We start from the raw sequence: 25,976 nt of genomic DNA on the forward strand, positions 1-25,976 counted from the left end.
TTAAAAGTAATTTGGCGCCAATTAAACTTGAAGATCTGGTCAGTGAATGAATCAGTGAACGAATCTGAATGAATCTTTTTGGTGAATGGAATCAAAAGAATTAAGTCACTAAGATGAATCAAAATCTCCACCACTAGAAGAAATTCACTATTCAGAGTGAACGATGATTGAATTAATCCATAAGTGAAAGTGTCCAATAACAGGACAGTTACTGGGATTATGTGAGTAATATTATGCTGGTCATGTGAATATAACTTAAAAAAAAAAAAAGTCGGCACACCACAGCTCCAACAATAGAAATTTTATATATTCCCACCTTGGTGACGTTTCAAGCCACCAGGCTCTTCATCAGACCTATGGTCAAGTGATCATGTAAACATGGCAGCCCCCCAAGAGGGGACCCTCTCCGTGTACATTTAAACAACTTTTGTAATGTTACTGATATGACTGGAGTTTTCGTCTCATGTGAGTGCTCCTGATTTTATACAAATGTTTAAAAATTTCAGTTCCTTTCTTTAGTAGTACAAGTTTTTTAATTAGGAAAAATTACTGAGAGCACCTTTACTTTGGTTATTTACAATAGCTTATTCTCTCTTAATCATTTGCACAATTGTGGGAATTCATTAAGATATTTATTAATTTGTGCATGTGATTGGTGTGTTTGGTTAGTTTAAAAATATATATATATGTGCTTTTCACTTTTGATGCAGTTATACCTGCACTAATAAACTACAGTTGATTGTTTTGTATTTAGAAGCTTAATTTTTTTATTCTATATAAATTGACTTGTTTGTTTGCACAATTTTACGCTTGCTTAGTTATTCATGTTGGGTGTGTTTGGTTAGGTGTCCCTGTAGGTAGGAGGGCCACATTTTTTAAATCTGCTTAGGGTTTCCAAAACGCTAGGGCTGGCCCTGCACAGCAGCTGAGAAGCACTGAATTAAACACTGATAAACACTGAATTAAAAAAAAAAATTAAACGGCTCCAGGTACCATGAAAGTTGTTCCTCGAGGGTAAATTGTTTGTGTTTAACACCAGAGTGACTTACACTGGCGGCCAAAAGTTTGGAATAATGTACAGATTTTGCTCTTATGGAAAGAGATTGGTACTTTTATTCACTAAAGTGGCATTCAGCTGATCACAATGTATAGTCAGGATATTAATAACGTGAAAATTACTATTACAATTTGAAAAAAATGTTCAGAACTTCTTAAACTACTTTAAAGAGTTCTCATCAAAAAATCCTCCACGTGCAGCAATGACAGCTTTGCAGATCCTTGGCATTCTAGCTGTCAGTTTGTCCAGATACTCAGGTGACATTTCACCCCACGCTTCCTGTATCACTTGCCATATATGTGGCTGTCTTGTCGGGCACTTCTCACGCACCTTACAGTCTAGCTAATCCCACAAATGCTCAATGGGGTTAAGATCCATAACACTGTTTTCCAATTATCTGTTATCCAATGTCTGTGTTTCTTTGCCCACTCTAACCTTTTCTTTTTGTTTTTCTGTTTCAAAAGTGTCTTTTTCTTTGCAATTCTTCCCATAAGGCCTGCACCTCTGAGTCTTCTCTTTACTGTTGTACATGAAACTGGTGTTGAGCGGGTAGAATTCAATGAAGCTGTCAGCTGAGGACATGTGAGGCGTCTATTTCTCAAACTAGAGACTCTGATGTACTTATCCTTTTGTTTAGTTGTACATCTGGCCTTCCACATCTCTTTCTGTCCTTGTTAGAGCTAGTTGTCCTTTGTCTTTGAAGACTGTAGTGTACACCTTTGTATGAAATTTCAAGAATTGTATAGCTTTCATTCCTCAAAACAATGACTGACTGATGAGTTTCTAGAGAAAGCTGTTTCTTTTTTGCCATTTTTGACCTAATATTGACCTTAAGACATGTCAGTCTACTGCATACTGTGGCAACTCAAAAACAAACTCAAAGACAATGTTAAGCTTCATTTAACGAACCAAATAGCTTTCAGCAGTATCTGATATAATGGCAAGTGATTTTCTAGTACCAAATTAGCAATTTAGCATGATTACTCAAGGATAAGGTGTTGAAGTGATGGATGCTGGAAATGGGGTCTGTCTAGATTTGATCAAAAATGACTTTTTTCAAATAGTGATGGTGCTGTTTTTTACATCAGTAATGTCCTGACTATACTTTGTAATCAGTTGAATGCCACTTTGGTGAATTAAAGTACCAATTTCCTTCCAAAACAGCAAAATCTGTACATTATTCCAAACTTTTGGCCGCCTATGTATGTCCATAGTTCTTGTTAGTACATCATACAGTCCGACCACAGGACAATGCCCAAGTTCCTGGATGAAGTATGTCTGGGAATATTTCATACTACTTACCTGCATACAAGGTCTCATAGGCCGAGATGTTCTTCATAAACTGCAGTACATACTTTGACAATATGCAAGTTAGGACACAGCTGAGGTTTTGTTAGGATGGTTGTGACTATTTAAAAAAAGACAAGCCCTTCGATATGCCTGCCCCGACTTACTGTTTTGATAGGAAACAAACAAAAATGAGAACAACAATTGCAATCGTCAAACCATTTAATGCAGTCTTTTGAGAAATCCTTCAGGGCCTCTCCAACATCAGAAACTACTGGAAGTAGTATCTCCCTGCCCTTTCACGACTAAAGCCTTGGAAAAATAAACTAAAGGCCTTGAAATGATAAAAACTGCAAAAAGTGACATGTTTATAGCAGGTGCTTTATGGCTGCCAAGTCAATCATGAGTGCTCAAATCCATTTCTCTTTTACAGGTGTAAATATGTGTGTGCGTGTGTTGCGAATTGCATGGATGACACAGTCCTACCTCACCACAATTCTTGAAATCCAGGTCTGTTATTCCAGAGCGATGAATCTTCTTTTGCCTATGCACAAGTATCTGCAGGCTTAGACGGGTGGCTTGCCATCAATAAAGCATCCGTGAACTGAATAACTCTGTTGCTCAAAATGGATGGGGTCTCCATCAGACCTGACCTGCATTTATATCACAGGGCCTATCAGCTTTATTGTTGTACAACATCATCTTACCTGCTGATAACAATAGCAGCCCTGCTTGCTATTTCCTAGCATCCAATTGTCATATGTGACATTGAATTGCATTACTACTGTCTACACAATTCCACAGAACATTAAAGGAATATTCTGGGTTCAATACATGTTAAGCTCAATCGACAGCATTTGTGGCATAATGTTGATTACCACAAAAATTGATTTTGACTCGTTCCTCCTTTTCTTTAAAAAATAAAAAATAAAAAATAAGAAGCAAAAATCTGAGTTACAGTGAGGCACTTACAATGGAAGTAAATGGGGCCAATTTTTGAATGTTAAATTACTCACTGTTTCAAAAGTTTAGCCACAAGACATAAACAATATGTGTGTTAACATGATTTGTGTGATAAAATCACTTACGAACCTTTTCTGTGTAAAGTTACAGCCAATTTTAAAACCACGACCATGACGATGTAATGTCAACAAACACTAAAACCCTAAAATGACTGTAAAAATTACAATTTAACAACTTTACTGCTCAAATAATACATGAGTTTTAACAGAAGAATTAATGTAAGTGCTTTTTTTTTTATTTATTTATAAGCTTCACATTTCTGTTTAAATCCTCCAAAAATGGGCAATGTTCACTTTCATTGTCCCCATTCACTTCCATTGTAAAAACCTCACTGTAACCTCGATTTTTGCTTTTTTTTTTTTTTTTTAAGAAAAGGAGGGGCGAGTCAAAATTTATTTTTGTGGTACTTGTACAGATCAAATGCAAACTATAAACAAAACTAATAGAATAACAATTGTTTTATCTGCATTATAAGAGTCAAAATCAGTATATTAAACTGTATTACAAGCATTATCAATCATCAGGAATTAGCCAAAGCCCTGCTAAGTGACCTAGTTAGCACATTCTCTATAAATAGACCATAACTGCTTTTGTTTAATCAATACTAATACAACATAAACATTATGTAAAATTAAAATAGGTTATGGATGATATTTTTCTTTCAATTACATTTTCTACATTGTACTCAGCATAAAGCGTTTTGCTTAATTAGCAATGCTAAGAGTTACACCTGTAATCACAGGTCAGTTAGCACAGTTTGCACTTTTGCTAATCAACTTTCCTTGAATTTTCACTCTCATAAATGCCAAAAAGAACTCCAACTACATTTCAACGGCACATCTGCCGTAATATGTACATTAATTAAAGCAAATGACAAATTTTTTAACCAATGCTCTAATTACTCCCTCTCACTGCTGTGCAGCCAGCCTGTCAATGATGATTGACAGGAGGCGGGACTCGAGTCTGCGGAGAGGATCTGCCCATACGAGAGGAAACAAATCAGTCATGCGTTTAAACAATGAATAAAAATCCTCCAAAAAGTGTTTGGGTATTTTTTATAATTTATTTATTTATTTTTTGCCTTAAAAAAAAAAAAAAAAGAAGAAGAAGAAAAAAAATGGCGAAGCTTAAAGAAAGACTGCAGTGGAGACGAGCAATTTGGTGGCAAAAAATAATCACACATCTAAATGTCTGCAATAGATGTTATATTGCTATTTTATATATTATTATATATTGTGATTTTACACCAATTTGTGTCTATTATCATCTTGTTGTTGAACTGCTTGTTTCAGTGTTTGAAATCAGGATTCAAATTTTCAAACCTTTGGCAACAAATTTGCCGGAAAGCTCATTTGCATGCGAAAAAAAATGAGTGGCAAATTTGCGGCATGTTTGGAGCAAGTTTGCCAGAACTCTCGATTTTTGAATAGGCATTCATCAAACCTCATGCTGTTCCTGGCTGCGTGTAGCACTTGCCACTCTGCACATTCTTACAAGGGATCCCAGCGATAGGAAAGAGTGGCTTTTAGCATGATCCCTGATCATTTAGACTGATCTCGCAGTGAGACAGTAGGTTGTCTTTCTTTAGCTAAATTCGGCCTGTGCTTACTAAAATGTGAAACACTGCCCCCAGTGGCCAAAGTGGTAAGTGTTATTGGGTGTATGGTCTCGTGTGAGCTCCATTTTCTGGATGAAATGTCCACAGAGTGGCGCCAAAAGCGAGTTGTGAAGGTCTTCAGCTGTGTAGTCTGTAATACAGTAAAGAGGAATGCATGTTTTATCAAACCTAAACCTAACCATCAGTTGAGGGAAAAATACAACCTACGAATCGTGCTCGTCACTAATTATGTGAATGTGATTATACCCCCTTTTCAATGCGAGAACTGAACTTGGGTCTCCCACACTGCAGATGCAACGCACTTCTGGTCGCAAACACACCTGAACCGATGCAAATATGTGTGAGTCGGCATAATTTGGCCAATCCTAGGATACCGGAACTCTCGGAAACAACATGCTGACTTCCCGTGTGATTATGTTGGATTATTTCTGTCTGAACTTCCCTTTTTTTTTTTTTTTTGTGGTGCATTTCAGCACAATTTGATGTGCATTGCAAAGAGGCTGTTGTTGATGGATGGGGCCGTTTAAAACTATATTGGATCCGACAAATACATTTGCAGATTGTGTCTTAGCAGAGCTAGACAGCCTGTTTAATTCTAAGGGTCAGAGAAAGTGTGGAAAATGGTTGTGAAAATTACATTATGAAGACATTTTGATGAAAAAAAAAAAAGAACAAAAAATTACTAACATTAAAAGTAAACCTCAGGGAAGAAAATTAAATTGAAAAAAGTATGCCGATGACACATAACTGTCTGTCTCGACATCTGCAATCTCGTAGATGATCTCTGCGTGGCTCTCTGATATCAAACATACTCATCACTTTAAGCTTAATCTTGACAAAAATGAGCCGTGACCCTCACCAAATCTCTCTTTATCAGTTTATCAAACAGTTGTGGCTTCTAGGTGTTTAAAAATGCATGGTGTTTTTGCTGTGGATCATATTATGACTGCCCAGTCATGCTGCTTTATGCACTGCAATAAAAGGAAAATTTGTTACAACTCTACTCCTCGTACAAGCTCTACTGATTGCATAGCTGAACTAATAGTATATCTTTACCCTACCAGCCAAACATCCAGTCAAGTTTACTTGCAAGAAAGAAAAATCTTCAAAGAGGTCATGACATGAGGAATGAAATTTTCCTTAGTCTTTTTGAATATAAGAGGTCATTGTACTATAAAAATATACTGTAAGTTTCAGAGCTCAAAACTTCCTTCTCACTGCAAAAAGAGCATTTGTTGAATTCAAGCTGCCGAAACGACCCGTTCTCTACTTCCTCCACATTGTGATGTCATACTGTGGTAGACATTTGCCTCTGAATGCCTCCACAACACCACAGCAACACCTACTTTACTTTTTCCCTTCAGTAGCTCCACCCAGTAGCAGCGACCAGGTCAGTCAAGAGCAGAGAGCCAATCATAACAGTGGGCATTTACTGTCAAGTCTCAAAGGAGAAGCAGCACCAAAACCAAGCGTTTCTGACAGAGGGTCAGAATGAGGGTGGAAAATAATCATATTTTACAATTATATGACTATTTTTGTGCAAAAAAACTTTACTAATATTATAAGTGAACCTCAAGGAACACATTAAAATAATTAACAAAAAGGCATGTCATGACCCCTTTAATATCTCAGATGTTTTTTCCAATACGTCAATGAGATTACATGAAGAGCAAATTGAGATTTTTGGTTAAGTCTCCTGACTTTCAGATTTCTTTGAGGAAGACCTTGTTTTATTATTTTTATATATTTATTTGTTTCATTTTGCATTGTTTTACGACTGGTCTCCTCACTGGCCTCATTACTGCCTACACAACCATGCAAGATGGTCAAGGTTTTTGAAGAAACCATTCAAACTTCACTTTTTATCCAGGCACATTTTGCAGCATTAACAAATATCTTTGTCCCGGTTTGTGGGATTTCACAGAAGTGTTTGAGAGAGCTGCGATTCTGTGAAACTGTGAGTCTGTTATCAATTTCTGAACATTTCACTGTCCGCTCTGCCCACTAGAGGCAGTGAGGATTGCTCAGTTTCAGCAGTTTTATCAGTCAAGCAGACCTATTGTTGTCTGCAGATTACAGCTGTGGTGAAGGTTTGATTGACAGATTCTGGCCGAAGGTGGACCCATGAGACCCAAGAGGAGGATTTACAGTGACTATTCTGGCTTGTATTTTCCTCACTATTCTCTCCTGACAGGGCGCAGGTCTATGGCACAGTGAAGACATGTGAAATAGCCCTTTATGCAAAATTTAATGGAGTCACCCTTTTTCCCTCACTACTGCATGTGTGCTTTTTGGCTGGAGAGGCGCCTGCCTCTGTTGTTCCTAGTAAAGGTTAACAAGGGAATGTGACAGTCTGTGTATTATACTGTGTTTATAGGTAATTGAAGAACCTACTACAGGGAATTGACCTTTTTCACCGACTGTGATGACACGTTTCCAGCTTATTTAGCAGTGTAAATCTAGCAAACATTTTTATATGATTATCTATTTAAATATTGAGTGTAAGTTTATAACATTATTCTTTGTGTTATATTACCCTGGAATTAGTTTTAAAAAATGAATTACTACAGCTGTGAGGGGGTTTCTATTACAGCTGCTGAGAGTGTGACAGTAAATTTCTTCTCCCATCTGACTGTCTTAATCCACCACGCTCGCTTTTTTTCTTCTTCTGGAAAGTCATTCAAATGTAATAGTGGATTTTTTCTTTTGCTCTTGGAGCAAATGGGTAAGTGAAAATAATATTTGCTGTGACCTCCCATTCACTGCCATTCACCGCTGTCGAAGTTTACCCTGCAAATGTTTACTTCCGCGTTCCAAAATCCGGACTGTGAAAAAAAGTCTATAAATCAATACTAATGACTAATTTGCTTGCAGACCCCATGAAATGGTTTTGATGAGTGCAATTTTTATTCTTGCGATTAATTTCAACTATTAGTTTTTAATTTTTCATCATATTAAAAAAATGACTTTTTGTAAAAAAATAAATAAATAAAAACAAAATCCTTGGATACTGTAGACTTTTCACATGAAACTTAAAATCCAATTTTAAAATATGCATTATTAAATGTTTGATTTAATTGCATATTATTTTAAATGTCTTTGAAAATAAAAATAAAAAAAAAAACAAACAGAGTCAAATAAATAAACTTTTAATATTTATTGTGTAAAAGTGATTTCTTTCAATTTGTCAAAAATTACGACTGTCCCACAGTTGTTGCGTCATTTCCACCACACCAAACAAACTAATATACAGTATATATATATATATATATATTATGAAACAAGGTCTGTTTGGGAAAAAAATATATTCAAGGTAAAATTCAAAGTAAATATCCCTCAGATAATTTTTATTGGCATCATTTCTGAAGCTGCAATTTTGCCAAATTGCCAAATGCAAAAAGTGTGAAAAAAATATTTAATTGTGTGCATTTGGGATACATAAAATGTAAACTATGAAATTAGCAAATGAAATTAGCAGTGAAAGTAGCATTTTGTTTAAAAAATGTTAAAAATGTCATTTCCATCAGCATCATTTAGACCATAGAATGACTAAACAACACAGAATTTGAGCTGAAAATTAAACTGGTGGGAATTATGAGAAAATCACAAAAATGACATAAATTGCCCGTGATTCATGTACATACACTGTTTGACTTTGTTAGTAGACAAATTAAATAAACAAGTGAGAGTGAAAAATAAAATGTTCTAACAAGAATTTCACTGTGCTAAAAGAAAAACCCTGACATTATTTCCTTGAAAAATAATGGGGGTTAACCCCTTACCTTATCCAATTCTAGCAACACCCCTGTTTAGAAGTACTCACTGTAAACCCTAATAAGTTAACAGAATACAATAAATAAATAAATAAATAAATAGGCAATCAGTTACATTTTTTTTAAGTTAATAAACTCCCAGATTTAAGTTAATATAACTTTTTGATTTTAATTTTTTGTACTACACGCATGTTGATTGTACTTAACTTGAAATATTGAGTAAGCTAATTTATACATTCTGATAGCACCGAATTTAAAATGTAACTCTTTGGCTGAATTTAAAATTACCATGTAATCTCAATTTAAGTACTTAATGTAGAGAGAACCTAACCAGCTAGAACTGGTTAGAACAAGTTAGTACAGTGAATGTTGGCATGCTGAATATATTTTAATTGGTAACTCTATGCTTTGATTTATTAGCATAGTAATAACTCAAGGAGTAAAGCAATATACATTATTATCTCGTGCATGTCCTCATGCATTTGAGCATTCAGTCTTACAGTTATAGACGGCCTCAAAGCTAACGTCCATGGGATGAGGCGAAAGAGCGCTATGAGTGAGACAAGAGCACTGCATTTTATTATTATTTTTCCTGAAAAAGTAACTAAATGCGTTAAGCCATTAATTACCCCAAAATGAGATTCTTTTTAATTATTTAGTTTGAACCTTTTGTCTTGAACCCTTTACACATTTAAGTTGCAATTTCTGTTTGATAGGTTTAACAGAGCCTAATTAAAATCTTCTCCCTGGTTGAAAATAATTGATTTAAAGTAACATTTGCACAGCAAAGCTTCCAAAAACAATTGTCTAAAAACTTGAAATCCTGTCTATCTGTCAAGTCCATCTAAGAACCAGAAGACAATGATTGAGTATTAAGGTCACCTCCACTACTAGACAAGGATGTAAAATGAACAACAGTGGTCATAGACACATTTTTCAAGAGTTAGGACACAATTAGTTCAGAGTTGAAGGAAGTGCTGTGGACTGAGTCGTACTGCATTTGGCCCGAGCTGTGCACAGGCTTTCCACACAATATAATTACATCACTGATGTATATTTTGGTATCCGGTGTAAAAAAGTATGCAAGACACTAGAGATGACATCTGAGCACCACAGTTGCTTCTGAAAACGCCATTATTAATAGCAAATGGCTCATCCTATGAAACATGCCATAATCTGGAGCAACCTATTCATCATGACACCAGAAACAAAGGTAGGTTTCAAATCCAAAGCAAGCTCAATATTTAATTTCACATGGTGAATGTAATTACGTCTAAGAAATGATACCGTACCCTGGATTAAATCAGGGAGTTATTGAGAGTGCCTGTAATTTTAATTTTGTTAGGATGACATTACAGAAGACCTTCTGTGAAATTATTGTATTATGGGATGAGAGAATACTGCCCCTTTGTGGCACACAGGAGACATGTACGCAGATGTATATGGGGGAATATAATAAAAACATGTTGAAGCAGTTTCCCCCCAAAATTCAAAGGCAGTGCATCCAATGTTTAACTTTTGAGCTTTTTTGTCATTTCCATTATTTTCAACAGTAAGATTTTTATTACTGTAGAATAAAGTCTTTTAAAGTATTACAGTAAAAATACAATGAACATTTTTACTAGTCACATTTTTTCCTCCAATATTTCTCAGGAATTTTTTTTTTTATTTTTTTTATTTTTAAAGTCAATTTATGCATAGCTATACCATGAAGTCTTGGCTACAAAAAAGCTATTTCCATCATTTTTGCCCAGGAAAAAAAAGATACAGTTCACTGAACAAGTCAACCTTTCGTGACAACGTGCCCCAATAGCAACACGTTGACACAATGGAACTAAACTTTTAGTTTGGAGAACTGAATTCACAAAAAATATTCAAATTAATAGGATTTTGAACTATGTAGGTGTTCTTAAATCAAACCATTGAATCCTAATGGAATATGGGCCAAAACACATCACAAAAAAAGAAAAGAAAAACAAAAATATTTGTATACACTAAAAATTATTTTAACATGATTTACAGTTAAAATTCATAAAAACTTCCATCAAGTTGAATTGAGAAATCTTTAATAAAATAAAAAAAAAACTCTAAATATTTTAAAATTTCTTAATTTAATTTGAAGGAATTGAAATTGAAATGTGTAAATCTTAAAAGGAAAAAAAAATAAAAAATTGTGAATCTTGTGACAACTAGCCCTGATCTCACCTATACATACTTAAAGGGATAGTTCACCCAAAAATGAAAATTGTCTCGTTTCCTCACCCTCATGATATCCCAGATGTGTGACTTTTTCATTTTCAGAACTCAAAATAAGATTTTTAGAAGAATATTTCAGCTCTTTTGATCCACACAATGCAAGTAAATGGTGACCAGAACTTTGAAGCTCCAAAAGCACATAAAGGCAGAATAAAAGTAATCCATATGACTCCAGTGGTTTAATCCATGTCTTCTGAAGTAATTTGATAGGTGTGGATGAGAAACAGATCAATATGCAAGTCCTTTTTTACTATAAATTCTCCTCCCGGCCCAATAGTGGACGATATGTACGAAGAATGTGAATCAGTAAAAATTAAAGAAGAATTAGGAAGTGGAGATTAATAGTAAAAAAATAAATAAAAATAAAGGACTTAAATACTGAACTGTTTCTCACCCACACCTATCATATCACTTCTGAAGACATGGATTTAACCACTGGAGACTTATGGATTAATTTAATGCTGCCTTTATGTGCTTTTGGAGCATCAAAGTTCTGGTCACCATTCACTTGCATTGTGTGGATCAAAAGAGCTGAAATATTCTTCTAAAAATCTTATTTTGAGTTCTGAAAATGAAAGAAAGTCACACATCTGGGGTGGCATGAGGGTGAGTAAAGTGTAACCAGACGTGGTCTTCTGCTGTTGTAGCACATCCACCTCAAGGTTCGACATGTTGTGCATTCTGAGATATTCTTCTCACCTCAATTGTACAGAGTGGTTATCTGAGTTACCGTAGACTTTGTCCGTTTGAACCAGTCTGGCCATTCTCTGTTGACCTCATCAACAAGGCATTTCCATCTGCAGAACTGCCACTCACTGGATGTTTTTTTGTTTTTGGCACCATTCGGAGTAAATTCTAGAGACTGTTGTGTGTGAAAATCCCAGGAGATCAGCAGTTAAAGAAAAACTCGTATATATATTTGCATAACTTTATGATGCATTCATTCTTAACAAAAACACATTCTCTCTTGTGGATTTTATGTACTTTTAATTACACATTAAATAAGAGTGGTGAGATTAGAGGAAAAACAGGTTTGGGTTGTTTTTATAAAACTGTGCTGATCTGGGAACAGCTTTCCTCCTCATATTAATCATATTCACCAGAACTTGAGAGGAAAAGATGATCACAGATCAGCTGAGACATTTACACATGCCCCTTAATTTCTATTAAGTGTCATTCATTCATTAAAAAAAAAAATTTTTTTTTTTTTTTTTTTTTTTACACAAAATATTCATCTCATCACAACCGTACAAAGGTTGTTAAAACAAGGTCCATATATATATATTCGTGAACCATTTTATCAACATTTGCAACTGGCAAACAAAGAGAGAACATTTCAGAAACAATCAAAAAGTATCTAATAACCTTGAGTAACAGGCTGTTATTAACTGATTTAAAGGAAACAAATCATTTAAAACACTTTTAACTTTTATGCAAAGTGGACAAATTGATTTAACTCATTTTAAAATTCACCTTTTAATTCAGAATTATTCATACAGTCAAATTGTGTTACAGGATCAATACTTGGAAAAGAAAAAGTAGTAGGGGTTAAGGACGCATGGTAAAAAAAGTTTGCCAACGGTTTTAAAGCAACATTTTGCTTTTATGCGAGATCTCCTATAAATGACATCATCTCATGACATCACGTGTATTGCCACACAAAATACATCTTTATATCACTCTCTTTGGTTTGAGTGATGGCTGAAAATGTGCCCTCCAGGATTAAGCTAGCAATCCACATTTTACCAAAGTAAACTAACACAACTGCCTCTTGGGAACTCATTTGAGAGCAAATGCACAATTTACGCACTCCCTGGAAAGCATGACTATAATTGGGCCTTAAAAAAAAAAAAAAAACAGCTGAACGAATGTCTTTATGGCAGCATAAGCAAACAAGGCATTTGTTGTGTTTCCTTTTTATATACATTTGAATCACAATAACTCAAAACTAGTGGCAGGTTATATTCATCAATCAATTTACCAAAAAATTTAATTAATCAGACTTCTAAGGCGCTGTTTGGCTGGGCACAAGAGGGTAAATCTTCATACATAAAATCCACCTCTCAATGCAAAAGTGAGCATTAGGAGGCTTTCACTAGTGTAGATCGACCAAGAAAAGAAAGTTCTGCTATACGTTTACAAGGCTTTCTGGAATACTTGATTCTGATTGGTCAATTGTGGCATTCTGTGGCTAAATATTTTCTATAATAACTGCTAAACTGTATAATTGCCCGTTGTCCCATGCAATTTTGTCCCAATTTCCAATTTTTGGGTGAACTTTAACACAATCCTGACCACCGGAATAAAAGGATTAATGTTGATTTTGGATCGGACTTTAAACCAGCAGAGCTGAATGTATTAAATCAAAACAATTAAAAATAGCTGTAGAGACACAATAGCACCTGTCTGCTGAGAAAATGCTCTCTACACTTGTAACAGCTGCTATTATACAATATTTAAACATTGTTTTACCATTCCCTGAAAGTTTAAAGAACAGAACACGGCATGCAAACAGGGAAACAAAGATTAACAGTTAAGATATCACCAAATATACATTACAATGGCTTGAGGGGTTGAATTAATCTGGACTACAAATGGACGTTCACATGCAGCTCATTTTTGGAAGTGACATCCCAAGGCAGGGTCATACACAGTGGTGAATGTATCAAAAATTTACCCCTGAAAGTGTTGGTCCTAAATAAAAGTTTCCTCAAAGTTTCAGTTCCCTGTAAAGTCAAGTGACAAACATGCTTATTTCATATCTTAACATCTACATGACTAGTCTCACATGGTTCTCAAAGCACACTTGTTTTCAAGTCCACATCATTCTCAAAAATCTACAAAATAATACTACTACTTCTACTAGATAACCCAACTTGCAAAGCAAATCCAGTTTTAAAACCCCACCCTAAAAATAAGTCATAGGTGTTTAGGGACCAACACTTTGGGGCAACTGGCACCAAACAAGAAATAAAGCTTATTTCGTTTAAGAAAGCATATAATAAGGATTAATTCTGTATTCTTAAGAGGCTAATAATTTAGTGTAATGTACAAAATGCAGTTGTGGAACTTATTCGAGTCTATAATGACAGGGAGGGCTTATTCACATTAGTACACATTTTGTCTTGGATTTCTTTTTCTTCTTCTTGCCTTCCTTGCTCATCTTCTCCTTGTGTTTCCTGATTTCTCTGACTAATGTATAAAACGCATCATCCACACCCTTAAAAAAAAAAAAAAAGGTAAATAATTTTAGGCATTTAAACATCGAATACTATAAACAGAATAAAATATTAAGGTTGCCAGTTTTACCGATACAACCAACTTTCACCATCAAAATCCAAACTTTAGACACAATCACAAAACTGGTCTTAGATCAGTGTTAAAAGGGCCATGCTCACCAAACCCACCCAAAAGATTCCAGGTAATTTTTGGAAAAGGGTGAATCTAAAGAAGTCATATTTCCTGGAGTCATATTTCACCCCAAAAAAAAAAGAAAATACAGGATTATATTTACCATGAAAAAAAGTATGCCTATTTTAGGACCATTAAAAGGACAGCTCTTCCAAAAATGAAAATTTGGTGATCTTTCTTTTCGACTTTTTTTTTTTTTTTACATATCCTCCCCTACATTTTCATTACTGTATTGCAAATATATATTATTATGATTACTGCAACATGACCTCATTCTGATTTACTGCAAGGCAGAATTAAAAATCTGTTTACTGTAGCAAAAAAAAGAGAATCTCATTCTGATTACTGCAGTGTGAAAAAAAAAATAATAATAAAAACCTTATTCCGGTTATTGCAGTGTGAAAAAACATCATTCAGATTACTGCAACGCAACAATCAAAACAAAATAAAAAAATCTGATTGCAATATGAACTCTCATTCTGATTTTTGCACCACTAAGAAACCTCAAACTGATTTCTGCAACGCGAAAAGAACATTCCGATTACTTCACAAATAGAATAATCTCATTCAGATTACTGCAATGTGAAGAAAAAAATCTTAATGGTTCTGAAAAATAGGCTTCACTTCCTCTATTTCCTGTTAAATATTATTTATTTTTATATAATGTTTTGCTTTTTTGGATGAAATATGACTTGGGCATGTCTTATCAGTTTGTCAGATTTACCCAAGAACAGGCCAAAACATCATGTGGCAGTTGTCATACTCCACACCTGGGCTGCAGATGGGCAGCGCTGCTCAAACTTACCCCTTTCACATCAAAACACATTTTTTAAACTTGATGCATCGTGGCGTCTTTTCTTCTTTACTCATTTTTCTCAGCCGGTATTGCCTGATCTCCCGTACCAGAGTATAAAAGGCATCTTCCACTCTCTGCAGTGCAAAACACAACTCCCTTCAGTGTAAAGGAACACATAGCGGTCACAACCGAGAAAGGAAAACAGTCTGAATTGGATTTGGGGGATCCAGTGAAACCCATAACGGTTTCCACATAGTGCTGGCAAAATTAATATGGTTTCTTCATTTCTGGGAAATGAGGGAATATTAGGAAATCTGGCAAAATTAAGCTTTGAAAAAAATCAACTTTCCACAAAAAAGCCAGGTTACTTAAATGGCATAAAATGTTCCCCAATATAAATCTATGCATTACTTCATTTTGGAAGAGTATGAGAAATAAAAACACATCAAACCCACAAAAAAAATAAGTAAATAAAGAATTAGAGTGAATCTGTTATTAGAGCCCCCATAGATGCAATTAATCTGAAATCACTGCAATGCAATTTATACCACAACACAGAACTAATGCAGCTTGCAGCCAGAGGAAGAATTGTGGGTATTAAAGGCAGTGTTTTGGCAGCGGCGGGTAGTGTATGTGGCCAAAGATCATGGCTCAGAACAGAGAGAAAGGAAATCAAATCAGTAGTTTGTAAATTGTATCCCAGCACCATAAGGAGTTGTGATTCAGCACTGCAGAGGGAGATACAGTGTCTGCCTTGATAGTTAAACATGACAGATTTCCAGACAGAGTAATTTGATACCTCAAATGGATTTATAGTGATTTGACCCCTTGATCAATCCATTCAAATTGTATTCTTGGCTCATAAAAGATTAACTTATCTCAAGGTCAAATATTATAATGAATGCACAAGAGAGACCAGGCGTAAACCCAGAGCAGTTGTGTTGTGTGATGCACCTGATTGATTATTCATGAAGCTCATTAAAAAACATGATTTAACTCATGAATAAAACCAGTGTAAAGCAACAGTACATAATGGCCAGTTTTCCTACAATTCTACACATTTGAACTGTATTTAGCTAGTTGGGTTAATCTCACAAAAACATGTCCAGGTCACATTTCACACCAAAATCAAAAGGAAAAATATATACTGCATATTATGCACAAAGTAATTGAAGGACCATCAAGATGTTTTGCACTGAGAAAGATAAGCACATTTCCTCTATCATTACTGTCATCTGGACAATTTGTTGTTTTTTTCTCTAATTATCAATGGTGATTCTGATATATTCTCATTACTGTACTTTTCTAGTGCTTTATTGAAAATGTTTTTTTTATTTTTTATTATTTAATTAAAATGTATATAGGCTTAAATTTTCTTTTAAGCAATATATATATATATATATATATATATATATATATATTTATTTCTTTTTGATTTTGGGGTTGTTGACAAGCTTTCATGAGATTTACATTTTATTGGTAACACTTTACAATAAGGTTACATTCGTTAACATTACATATACAGGTGCATCTCAATAAATTAGAATGTCGTGGAAAAGTTAATTTATTTCAGTAATTCAACTCAAATTGTGAAACTCGTGTATTAAATAAATTCAATGCACACAGACTGAAGTAGTTTAAGTCTTTGGTTCTTTTAATTGTGATGATTTTGGCTCACATTTATCAAAAACCCACCAATTCACTATCTCAAAAAATTAGAATATGGTGACATGCCAATCAGCTAATCAACTCAAAACACCTGCAAAGGTTTCCTGAGCCTTCAAAATGGTCTCTCAGTTTGGTTCACTAGGCTACACAATCATGGGGAAGACTGCTGATCTGACAGTTGTCCAGAAGACAATCATTGACACACTTCACAAGGAGGGTAAGCCACAAACATTCATTGCCAAAGAAGCTGGCTGTTCACAGAGTGCTGTATCCAAGCTTGTTAACAGAAAGTTGAGTGGAAGGAAAAAGTGTGGAAGAAAAAGATGCACAACCAACCGAGAGAACCACAGCCTAATGAGGATTGTCAAGCAAAATCGATTCAAGAATTTGGGTGAACTTCACAAGGAATGGACTGAGGCTGGGGTCAAGGCATCAAGAGCCACCACACACAGACGTGTCAAGGAATTTGGCTACAGTTGTCGTATTCCTCTTGTTAAGCCACTCCTGAACCACAGACAACGTCAGAGGCGTCTTACCTGGGCTAAGGAGGAGAAGAACTGGACTGTTGCCCAGTGTTCCAAAGTCCTCTTTTCAGATGAGAGCAAGTTTTGTATTTCATTTGGAAACCAAGGTCCTAGAGTCTGGAGGAAGGGTGGAGAAGCTCATAGCCCAAGTTGCTTGAAGTCCAGTGTTAAGTTTCCACAGTCTGTGATGATTTGGGGTGCAATGTCATCTGCTGGTGTTGGTTGAAAACCAAAGTCACTGCACCCGTTTACCAAGGAATTTTGGAGCACTTCATGCTTCCTCTTGCTGACCAGCTTTTTAAAGATGTTGATTTCATTTTCCAGCAGGATTTGGCACCTGCCCACACTGCCAAAAGCACCAAAAGTTGGTTAAATGACCATGGTGTTGGTGTGCTTGACTGGCCAGCAAACTCACCAGACCTGAACCCCATAGAGAATCTATGGGGTATTGTCAAGAGGAAAATGAGAAACAAGAAACCAAAAAATGCAGATGAGCTGAAGGCCACTGTCAAAGAAACCTGGGCTTCCATACCACCTCAGCAGTGCCACAAACTGATCACCTCCATGCCACGCCGAATTGAGGCAGTAATTAAAGCAAAAGGAGCCCCTACCAAGTATTGAGTACATATACAGTAAATGAACATACTTTCCAGAAGGCCAACAATTCACTAAAAATGTTTTTTTTATTGGTCTTATGATGTATTCTAATTTTTTGAGATAGTGAATTGGTGGGTTTTTGTTAAATGTGAGCCAAAATCATCACAATTAAAAGAACCAAAGACTTAAACTACTTCAGTCTGTGTGCATTGAATTTATTGAATACACGAGTTTCACAATTTGAGTTGAATTACTGAAATAAATTTTTCCACGACATTCTAATTTGAGATACACCTGTATTTTTACAGCATTTATTAATCTGTTAATGTCAGTTTATAAAAATACAATTGTTCATTGTTAGTTCATAGTGCATTAATGTTAACAAATGCAACTTTTAGTTTAAAAAATGTTGAAAATTAACATTAAGATTAATAAATGCTGTAAAAGTATTGTTCATTGTTAGTTCATGTTAACTACTGTTAAGTTAACAAATGGAACCTTTTGTACCATTTTTGTAAGTGTTACCATTTTCTTTTTTAGTTGTTAAAGTGACTTGGATAATAGATAAATCACATTGAACACCACAATACGCTAGTATGGCATTAAAGACAACATGAAAAGGCATAATGCATTTTACTTTCTATTAACACTTTAAAATAAGATTGTATTTATTAACATTAGTAAACAGCATTAGTTAACATGAACTAACAATGAAAAATACCTTTACAACACGTATTAATCTTGATTAATGTTAATTTCAAAACATACTAATACCCATTTAAAATGTAAAGTTGTATAAAACATTAGTTTTATAATGCATTGCGAATGAATGATCGAACAATGAACGGCTGTATGTTCATGACAGATAAAACATTTACAAACAGAACCTTGTTGTAAAATGTTACCGACTTTCTTGATGAATTTCTGTGTGAAGCAGAAAATTCAGCAGAAAATTGGGTTGGGTGGGAGCTGATTTCATACATTGATATGATCTGATCTCACATACTATGCTTTTAGAGGTTAATATTCTTTCCCGCCCCAATAGTCTCTCTTACGCCAGAAGAAAATTCATTTCATAGTGCAAAGTTAGTCATTAAATTGTGCTGAAAGCATAATGCATTGCATTTTTTTTTCTCTTTAACATTACATGTACCAATGAAATCAAAATAAGTCCAGCGACATTTATTAAACAAGTAAAATGGGTCAAATGTAATTTCATGTTGTCTTCTATCGGCCTTTGTCCATTTAAAAAAAAAAAAAAAAAAAAAAAAAAAAACGTCTTACACCATCTTTAAAAATCTAATTTTTTTATTTTATTTTTTTCATTGTTAGATTTCCAAAGCATCTGAAAATTCATTAAACCACTTTTTTAGATCGTAACACACGTATCCAAAACATGAACGTGTTTTTCCGTACCTGTCTCGTCTTTGCTGAGGTCTCTATGAATGGAATGCCATAGCTACGTGCTAAATCCTGAGCCTGCTTGGTGTCCACAGTGCGGGACGGAAGATCACACTTATTCCCCACCAGGACCATGGGGACGTCCTCAGAGTCCTTTACTCTCTTTATCTGCTCTCTGTGAAAGCACATAAACATTACATTATTGGACTACAAAGCAATAGGAGTGTTTTAATACAAAACAGAAATGACCTGCCACCAAAGCATTTGGTTTGTAATCCTCCCTCACCTGTAGTGGTGAATGTCCTCAAAGGACTTGGTGTTATTGATGGCAAAGACACAGAGGAAGCCCTCCCCTGTCCTCATGTACTGGTCCCTCATGGCACTGTACTCCTCCTGACCTGCAGTGTCCAAGATGTCCAGTAGACATGTCTCCCCGTCAATCACCACCTGCTTCCTGTACGAGTCCTGTGCAGAAGAGCATTATAAATATAACACTAAAAGCCACCAAGGTAAAAACTGACATAAAGGTCAACTTTTAATAATAATCTGTACACATGAAGATGCCATGCCAGAAAAGTGAAAGGCAGACTGTAAGACGCAGGGACATTCTGTCTGGAATCTACACACTTTTAAACCAGAAAAACCAGATCACACTGTTGAATCTTTAACACTACATTTTCTGCATAGTCACATGTGAATGAGTTTCAAAGCTTTGTTTGCCTGTTGAAAGGCCACATGAAGCAGCTCTCACTTCTTCTCTCACTCTCAGAACACATGCCTCACCTCTATAGTTGGGTCATATTCGTCCACAAAGTGGTTCTGGATGAGTTGTATGGTGAGAGCACTCTTGCCAACGCCTCCAGCCCCAACAACCACAAGCTTATATTCTGTCATTTTTTACCTGTAGAAGAAAAAAAAAAAAGTTACACCATTAGGCCATTGATAAACCCTTCTCGGGTTCGAACCTAAAATTACTGACCCATATCATTAACCACTGAGCCACTTAACTCTACAAGCATATTAGTTTTTAAACGTTTAACCTAAAGCCCGAAGTATACTTTGGTTTTGATGTGAACGCGGAGAGTCTGCGTACAGTCAAACACGAGCCTTTCAAAGTATACTTCATTTCACTGTGCACACACACAGGCGGTTGGATCATGCGCTCTACAGCTGGACTATTTCTCTTTTAGACCCATAAACATGTCTTTATATTTCCTCAGACTCGAGTTATACATAAGCAGGTATTTCCAGACCTCCTCACATATACGTTCTTGATGTGCACATCCACTGTTGTTATTTACAGCTTCGTCTCCCGAGGTTTAGCGGAGACTGCATCTTCCAGCGCTTCTTCGTGAAAGCAACGGCTCAATGGTGAGTGTTGCCACCTTGTGCATGCACTTTGTACGCTCCGAGACACACAGTTAGAAAAATCAGGAGGCGCACTTTCAGTGCTCGAAGACGAAATTTGCGTCATGAGTCCTGTACAAGCGTCCGCGTCGGACCGAAGTACACTTTTGGCTTTATTCTCATGCGATTGTTGCAACGCCAGGACTACTTGACTGACCCAACATAAGATTTTAAATATCACTACTTTAAGGCATTATATGCTCTTCTAACTCTATAATAGCTTATTTTGCTACTGTAACATCAAAACCGAATAATCAATATGGGGTTCTAACAAATTATGTATTATGATAGAAAACTACAATTTGGCACTTTTTAAAGTTATAAATTCTATACTCCTCTATAGCTTTGCCATAGCTTTTTCTACAGTTCAACAGAACGACACTCAGGTGGGGCACTGTCAAAAACAGTCATCGCGACTCTAAGTATCGGCACTAAGGAGCCACATTGTGGCTTTTTTTTTTTATGAAATACTAAGTTTTTATTTTTACAAATGTAATACATTAAAGATCACATTATTCGCTCTGTACACACATTCTATACATTCACTGTGAGTGAAAATGCTGAAGACCAGACATTTAAAACAGGCTTACGTTATGAATCATGGAACACTACTGTGTTCAGGAAAAAGGTGGATAACTGAATGAAATGTTTAATCGAAATGAAATCAATACTGATAGGCCTTTTTAAGTTATATATCATTATATAGAGCTGTATAAAACTTTACCACATACAAATGGAACAAAACCGATACAAAATATCACTATTAAATTAATGCATTTTATACTCTAACTTCACCATATCTTTTTTGTCACTGGAACATATGGATACTAACCATTAAAAATGGAACTGATTCAAGAGATGATATACTAAGGTAGAAAAGTTATATACAGTGTATATATAATATGCTCTGCTATTACTTTGTCATAACTTTTCTGTAACTTTTCATCATTGTCAATGAAACCGATTAATCGAAACAGAACCCATTTCAATAGACTTTGTCAGAATGCCATTTGTTAAGTTACATATACAGAATATTACTACTCTATAACTTCACCTCATTCCATTACTGTATTTTTTTCATTATTACAATTATTAATCGAAACAGAATTGACTCCACAAGATAACTATGGCAGAATACCAACATTTGTGACTTTCTAGGTTACATATCATTATACGCAACTTTATAACTTTACCCCATGCAGTTTACAAATGAGATCGTAGCTATAACAAAAACAATACAGAATATAACTATTAAGGCTTTATATCTTCCTCTAACTGAACCATAGCTCAATTTGCTACTATAACATATCGACACCAAATCGAAAATTGATACAGCGAATTATACATTACAGTAGAAAACCAAAATGTTGTACCTTTTGAAGTTATATACAGCATATATTACATACACTTCTATGGGCCTAATTTTTCATTACTGTAAATGAAACTGATTCATTGAAGCCGAATCTATTTCAATAGACTATGTCAGAATACCATGATTGTTTTTTCCCCCCAAGAGATAGATAGATAGATATAATTAAATACTCTAAAACATCACCTCATTCCATTACTGTATTTTCTCATTACTGTAACTTTGACAATTAATTGAAACAGAATTGATTCCACAGACGATAGACTATACAGGATAACAGTTTGTGACTTTTCAGGTTATATACCATTATACATGGCTGTATAACTTTACAACATGCAGTTTTCAAATGAGCTTGTAGCTATAACATAACGAAAACAATACAGAATATAACTATATTAAGGCGTTATATGCTCCTCTAACTGTACCATAGCTTCTTGTGTTACTATAGTATAACATATCGAAACCAAACAATCAAAACGAAACTGATTCAACAAATGATATACTACGAAAACCGTAATTTTGCACCCTTTGAAGTTATATACAATATTATATACTCTATTACTTTGTCAGCTTTTTCCTACAACTTTATTAGTGTAAACGAAATTCAATAGACTGTCAGAATCCTGTGCACTTTTATACCATGTATAAAGAGAAAGGTTACATTCATCATTAAATACTCTAAAACTTCAGCTCATTCCGTCGGTATTTTTTTCCCATGACTTTAACAATTAATCGAACCGATTAAACTGAATCGATTTCACAGATGATCGACTATATGACAGAATAACACAATTTGAGACTTCTTAAGTTATATGTCATTACATACAGCTGAATGACGTTACCACACGCAGTTTACAAACGAGATTTGCAGTTTACAAAAGTAGCTAAAAAAATAAAAATCGCGATGAGTTTATTTAAAGTCAATCGATTCAACAGACAATCGACAACAACACACTACCACGATTCGACACCCTTTATTTATTGTTCCCTCCGTCTCAAACACAAACGTTTGAAGGTAAAATCTATGTACGAAATGAAAATAAACTTATTTAGATTAAAATGTTAGTGTTATACAGAAACTCGAGCGCTATTCCGATGCAGGGCCTGAATTTCCACGGGAGTGATATGACCAGTAATGCACTGACATTTAAACAAACAACAGTTAAAATTGAATCGCTTATAAGCTTCTTCCTTTATATAAGCGTTTATAATTATCAGTATTTAGTAAAAGCGCTTTGCCATTGTTTTTACCTTTTGTGGTTGCAGTCAGTTCCGCGTCTGAAAAAGCCTCAAGCGTTTATCATGACCTTGCTATTATGTTATTATGCACATTTAAATATAATGCATAAGCCCTTATAGCCGTTGACAGTCACAACAAAATGGTGCAAATAATTTATCCGGTCGGAAAAAACCAATATCACAGGGAGTAAACATATATTCTTGTGCTCTTGGCCTCCGCGCGGAGGCTGCGCTTTACATATATATGGGCGGATACACGGTTGCGTACAGCTATATGATCACTTACCCCAAAATTTAAACGATTTTCAGCTGTTCACGAGTATTTTCAGTAGTTGGAGGAGGTTAAAAGGATTAGTGATGCGGAGTCAAGCAGCCTCTTTCGAGCATCAGCATGCATCTTGCATTATTAGAGTTGAAACATCTGTAGAAACAAACAATAAATCCAGATCGGCGTCCTTTCAATGAGACGTACAGGGCGGCGGGCTTGAGCAATAGCTATAGCTTATCAATAATAAACGCAGCTAATTCCAGACTGAATATGGTTATGAAACGCAAATATAAAGGCAGTTTAACTGTAGTGTGATTGAACACGTCAATGTGCTACGACATACTCAACACTAGACAATGACCGGCTTTTGACAAGCGCTACGGGCAGTTTTGGTACTGACTGGCTTGGCGTTTAAATAGGCCCTAAATATAACCGGAACGTGCACGTGCGTACGTCGTCACGTATGTGGATTCTTATTGGATGCTTCTCACGTCAATCTCACTGGGGGTGTTTGCATACCCTGTGCAAGTAGCCAATCGCCTACAATTATCGACAGACTATACAAATCACTTGCCCTAGATCTTTTCTGTTTGACCCAATACTTCACACTCCATATTTAAAGAATCATAAAAACACTGGGGCGTATTACGTGTGTAATCTGAAACTATAAATAGTTTGCCATGATGAGTAAAATACGTTTGTTTCCATAAATTCATGCTTGATGTTCACTCCCACAAACAACAAGGTCTCTAACAAAGTAAAGTTATGAAACTATCACACAAGGCCATTTACACAGATGGTGAAAAAACAACCTTACATAAAACATATTTTGACTAATAATTAATTTGGGATTATTTTAAAGGTGCGATTAGTCGTTTGTTTCCTCGTTTAAAAAGTTTCACTCCTAAAGAAATAAACTGTCGTTTTAAAACATATCAGTGACCTTATAAAAGTGGTTATATTCAACATGGAGAGGGTCTCCTCATTGGGGGCTGCCATGTTGGGATCACATGACCAGTCGAATGTTACTTGCTTAATCTAGAGACTATTTAGCAGAGATGGGCTACTTCTAAAAATCAATGAGAGAAATTGAAACACCCGAAGGTCAAAAGTCCCAACCTACAGTTAAAAGAGCCAATCACCTTTTAGATCCAGAAATCACCTGTCAATCAATTCGAGAACGCACATGCGCATTAGTTATATGAGCAGGGAAAATTTCATTTTTTAGCATGATCTGAGGAAGAGAAGCACAATTTATGATACCAGTTTTGTCAGATTTTTCTGCTGATCTGAAATATATTCTTGATCGTAATCTTGACCAAGGATGTAACCACATGTTCAGGATTGTGTTATTCTGCCATATAGTCGAACGTCTGTGGAATCAATTCAGTTTAATCAGTTTGATTAATCGTTAAAATTATATTATTGGAAAAAAATAGTAAGAGGAATGAGCTGATGTTTTAGAGTATTTAATGATGAATGTAACTTTTTTTAAAACATGGCATATAAATTAACACTATTATAAATATTTTTGGAGATTTTGGTCTTTCCCCATTCAAGCAGATAGGAGCTGTACATTTATGCCCCTTATTTGTATAGAGAATAGCTGCCCGGGAGCATTCCAAAGATGGCCGTCAAGTGACATGACTTGCTAAAAATACTTTGCTTAATCTCAGTAACCCTGTTATTGGACACTTTTACTCATGGAATAAATTAATTATGGCTAACTGTTGATAGTGATTTTTTTCAATGGCATTGGTAACTGAAAACTATTGCGTTTGAATGATGTTGCATCCACACCCCTCGTGTAAGTCCAAGATGACATAAACACAAAAATTATTTTTAAGTGAGATTAAAGCTTTAGGTAAAAAGTAAATTTAAGACACTAAAAGGCACTATATTCATGTGTTTGTGACTGTTTGTAGCTATTTTTTTCAAGCATTTTGACATCAATTTTTTTTATAAAGTGTTATCCAGATCTGAGCAGGCTTTAGGTTTTATTGGTTTATTTGTTTAGGTATAGACTTACAGAGCTGAGATATTCTTGCAAAAATCTTCTTTTGTGTTCAGCAGAAGACAGAATTTGAGTATCTGTTCTCACCCAAAATCGATTAAATCGCTTCAGAAAACATGGATTTAACCACTGGAGTCTTATGGATTACTTTTATGCTGCCTTTATGTGCTTTTTGGAGCTTCAAAGTTTTGGTCACCATTCACTTGCATTGTGAGGACCAACAGAGCTGAGAAGTCGAACACATCTGGGATGGCATGAGGGTGAGTAA

General features: G+C 35.3%; 1 protein-coding gene across 3 annotated transcripts; it reads right to left on the minus strand.

Moving 5' to 3' along the window:
• Positions 1-12,471: 12,471 nt before the first annotated feature.
• On the minus strand, positions 12,472-24,105 carry LOC127437280 (GTPase KRas). 3 transcript variants are annotated; one of them, XM_051692116.1, is made up of 6 exons: positions 23,713-24,105; positions 20,195-20,312; positions 19,698-19,876; positions 19,427-19,586; positions 15,231-15,355; positions 12,472-14,234 (listed from the first exon to the last, which is right to left on the minus strand). In XM_051692116.1, exons 2-5 carry the CDS (start codon positions 20,303-20,305, stop codon positions 15,236-15,238), a joined length of 570 nt encoding a protein of 189 aa, XP_051548076.1. In that variant the 5' UTR covers positions 20,306-20,312; positions 23,713-24,105; the 3' UTR covers positions 12,472-14,234; positions 15,231-15,235. The 3 variants fall into 3 exon arrangements, with proteins under 3 accessions (XP_051548076.1, XP_051548077.1, XP_051548078.1); XM_051692117.1 differs by lacking the exon at positions 23,713-24,105 and adding an exon at positions 23,439-23,653; XM_051692118.1 differs by lacking the exon at positions 15,231-15,355 and having other exon boundaries at positions 23,713-24,103.
• Positions 24,106-25,976: the final 1,871 nt, after the last annotated feature.

The sequence above is a fragment of the Myxocyprinus asiaticus genome, chromosome 48 (assembly GCF_019703515.2).
Source record: "Myxocyprinus asiaticus isolate MX2 ecotype Aquarium Trade chromosome 48, UBuf_Myxa_2, whole genome shotgun sequence".
In the NCBI taxonomy this organism is placed as follows: domain Eukaryota; kingdom Metazoa; phylum Chordata; class Actinopteri; order Cypriniformes; family Catostomidae; genus Myxocyprinus; species Myxocyprinus asiaticus.